General features: G+C 31.5%; 1 protein-coding gene across 1 annotated transcript in view; it reads right to left on the bottom strand.

Annotated features, from left to right (window-relative positions):
* The window catches only part of LOC106478803 (putative pyridoxal-dependent decarboxylase domain-containing protein 2), a 68,921-nt gene that overhangs the window by 7,262 nt on the left and 57,684 nt on the right, over nucleotides 1-3,975 (bottom strand). The window contains exons 19-20 of the mRNA XM_022382465.1: nucleotides 2,033-2,157; nucleotides 1,294-1,412 (exon numbers count right to left, since the gene is read on the bottom strand). Of these exons, the coding sequence (XP_022238173.1) occupies nucleotides 1,294-1,412; nucleotides 2,033-2,157 (244 nt within the window). The remainder of the gene's footprint in view (nucleotides 1-1,293; nucleotides 1,413-2,032; nucleotides 2,158-3,975) is intronic.

Below are 3,975 nucleotides of genomic sequence, written 5' to 3'. Positions count from 1 at the left end.
ATATTATTCTTTCACTGTACAGATCACTTGTAAGGCTTTATTTAGAGTACTGTGTACAGTTTTGGGATTCCTTCCTCAAGAAAGACATTAAACTGTTGGAAAAGGTTCAGAGAAGAGCCAATAGGATGATACTTGGGATGGTGGGATTGTCCTATTAGGAGAAATTAAAATCTCTAAATTTGTTTTCTCTGGAGAGAAGAAGGGTCAGAGAGGATTTGATTGAGGTCTTTAAGATTATTAAAGGTATTGGTAATATAGATCTATTAAACTTTTTTGTGTTTAGTAGTGAAAACAACAGGTCAAGGGGTTATAAATTCAAATTTTCCCAGGGTAGGAGTCATCTGCAGTTTAGACAGTATTACTTTTCAAACAGGATGGTTAGCTTTTGAAATGAGTTGCCTTCATGGGTGGAAGAGCCAGAAAATTTAACTTTGTTGAAGAAAAGTTTGGATGAATACATGTGTAGTAAGGGGTGGTTATAGTAGGAGCTGGAAGAGACATCCTTGATGGGCTAATAAGCTCCTTTTTGTCCCTTTAAAATTTTATGAACTTATAAGCTCGTGGAAATCAAAGTTTTGTCGAAAAATTGCGACAAAACTCCATATTTCGGTATGTTAGGTATACACGACTGTTTCATTTAAAGTTAATAGGAGAATTGTGATTTAGACAGTTATATTGTGCGAGCATTAAAGTAAGTTATTTTTAGAAGTGATAGTTATGGAAAGTTTGTTTACATAACTGTTTACAAATTTTTTGTTGCTTAGTTCAATTGCTGTGAATTGACATCACGTTACTTGAACTTTCTGAATTTCTCTTGTTGCTTTAAGTGATTATTGTTACATCATAACATCTTGTAGTTTCTAGAAAGTTGTAGGCTTCAGTCAGGCAATATATATATATATAATCTATACAAGAGAAACACACTAAGATTTGTATTTACATAATCCATAAAAGAGAAAGACAATAAGATTTATATTTCTATAATCTATACAACAGAAACACAATAAGATTTTCATTCCATAGTCTTTACATGCAACATGTACTAACATTTAATCCCAAGAACCCACACATGTGAAATGCACTAAAATTAGTATTCTATAGCAAATATATACAGAACATGCTACAATATGTATGTATTGTATAATTAAACATGTGAGAATCGTGCCATAGTAACTTAGCTCCCCCAAATCAGACAAGAATATGGCCACACTATTATAAAACTGAACCATAATAACAACATGTAAAAGAAATAATTATTTGGAGGCATCAAAATGATTAAAACAACAATCTAACCTTTGATGACTCTTCTAATTCTTGTCCAGTGGACAGTACCAAATTGACCAGGTCTTCCATGTCTAGATCATCAGTGACCATTCCAAATCTCACACACAACATCCCATCATCTCCTTCTCCTGGAAGTTTTATACAACAAATTTATATCACACTTAATGTAACGGCAATAAACAGAAATATTTTAGTATTTTAATCCTGTAAAATCATAAACTTCCTGCTGAATCACCTTGGGACGTACATTTTACGACATAAATTCATCATTTTTTTTTAAATTATAATAAATAATTAAAAACAACATTTTATATTTACACAATAAAAACTTTATTGAAGCCGTACGGCTTCCACTTTAAAATATCTCTCTACAAGTACATGTTTCGACATGATCTACATCATCTTCAGGAGTAACTTACAAGACTATTTTATACTTTCCCCCTTCTCGCATTACTTCATTGTTATTTACATATTTCTGTTAATATAAAAAAATAATTATTATAATATATCTCTCCATATATCAACATACTGAATTGCTGGTCCTTCATCTCTATTTAATACTTGTTTTTGTTTTTTATATTTTATTATTTCTAATGTTTCTCTAATATTTAATGATATAAAACTTTTTTAACTTTTATATCAACAGGTAGACAGATTCATGGCTTAAACACATAATAATTAAAAATACATAATTCACAGCCTAAGAAAAACGACAGTAACCTTTCCACGATCTCAACCCAAACCATACCTAGAGAAAATGCAGAGTCACTATTTTTCAGTTTCTGGACCAGGCTGGAATTGATTTTGTTGATTTCTTCTTTCCCTCTGTCAGTCAGTTCATTTAATAAACTCACCAACTGTCCAGATATGAACCTAGAGAAAGTAGTAATCAAAAGTTATCACTTTCACATACTCATCACAGGAGTCATGGGAATGTAAACTACTTGACTTACACATCAAAGTAGGTGTTTGTTTTACTGTCATTAATTAATATCTATTCATTAAATGTTATTATTGTAAACTTAAGTTTCAAACTATTAGTGAGTTGCAGTTCCTGTATGATGCAACAAATTTCTTTTTAGTTGTTACATAAACTTAACAACAAAATCAGTAAATAATTCAGTGTTATGTTTTCTGATTAGGCACATCTATCTAGATAAATATGAGGAAACAAAAGGGTTCATTCTTGAATACCAAATTTATTGAGTAGAAGTATTCCCATGTTGACCTTTAAAATTGAGAATGTAACAAAAAAAATATGATATGCAGTATCTTATACAATATAAAAGGCTGTGACAAATTGCTACAGAATGTTGCAAATAAAAATGTCTCTTTCTGTGCTAAATTTCAAATGTTTTTAATAATATTATAGACACCATTCCTGCCTGTTCACAGGAGGCTTAAATTACCACTGACACTTTTCCCTTATACACTTGGTAATGTTTTCACCACATTATACGGAATTTTGGAGTTACTGTGTTTAATGTTCACAAACCTACAGGTAAAGTTTGCTGCTATTAGTAAATCTAAATCTTATTTGGAAATTGTTTCAACCATCCCTGAGAAAAACTATTTTCTATGTAATTGTATTTTAGATTTTTTTTCCTTCAAAACTTTTTCAATCTGACTTGTCCTGGAAAGAATTAGAAAACCACAGAAGTTCAGCCTCGGAAAGTTTTACCCCCTTCATTTTGTATTTAGCAATAATTTTGCATATTTATAATACTAACCACTCCTTCTAGCCAGTTTTTCAAAGGAAATGATGAAGTTTTTATTTTTAGTTCACTGTTCTGGTCACTTATTTTAGGGCCTACTCAGCAATAGTGACAAAACACAATAGGGGACTTCTGGAAGATTTTGTCTTGAAAAAATTAAAAAAATGAGAAAATTAGGCTTCATAAATGCTTTTAAACCAATTGTTTCTTGGGGGATTCCGTAAGCCTACTAAACCCTTTAAGACTTGAATTTTATCAAGTAAAAAAGCTTAAATAAAAGTTCAATTACAATTGAAGTTCATCCTTAACATATTAACTGTCAAGTTTCTCAAATATAACTCATGTGGGGCTAGACAGAAGTCAGTTACACCTCAGGTGTGCACATGTTCACTGCTTGTGAAACAATCCAACAATTTATCAAAAATATATAAAAAAAACAAAATAAACATGAGTAACTCCAGTTCAACTATTATTACAAATTACACATATTGTACATGATGACATGCATGTTTGGTGAAAATACTGTGATAAGGAAGTTTCAGTTGCAAACGAGCCTTATACATATTATACATACTTAAGTATAATACCACAAAAGTTTGGAAACAATACAGTGAAAAGTTAAATTTCATTTTAACTACCATTGAAAGGAGACCTTATACATATGCACATTGTCAATAATTAAGGATGATGACATACGACTTCGGTAAAAATATAGTGCTTGGTAGTTGTATTTTCTGCAAACCTACACGAGGGCTATCTGCACCAGCCATCCCTAATTTTGAAGTAACAGGTTAGAGGTAAGGCAGCTACTCAACCAATTATAAATTCTCACACTATCAAGGCCAACCCAGCTAGCTATTTATATAATACATACACCCGACACACAAACACTACAGGAGAACGTACCTTACACCACCAAGGCCAACCCAGCTAGCTATTTATATAATACATACACCCGACACACAAACACTACAGG

The sequence above is a fragment of the Limulus polyphemus genome, unplaced genomic scaffold, assembly GCF_000517525.1.
Source record: "Limulus polyphemus unplaced genomic scaffold, Limulus_polyphemus-2.1.2 Scaffold251, whole genome shotgun sequence".
NCBI lineage: Eukaryota > Metazoa > Arthropoda > Merostomata > Xiphosura > Limulidae > Limulus > Limulus polyphemus.
Note: the sequence above shows the minus strand (reverse complement) of the source record. Positions and strands in the feature narration are given on the sequence as shown.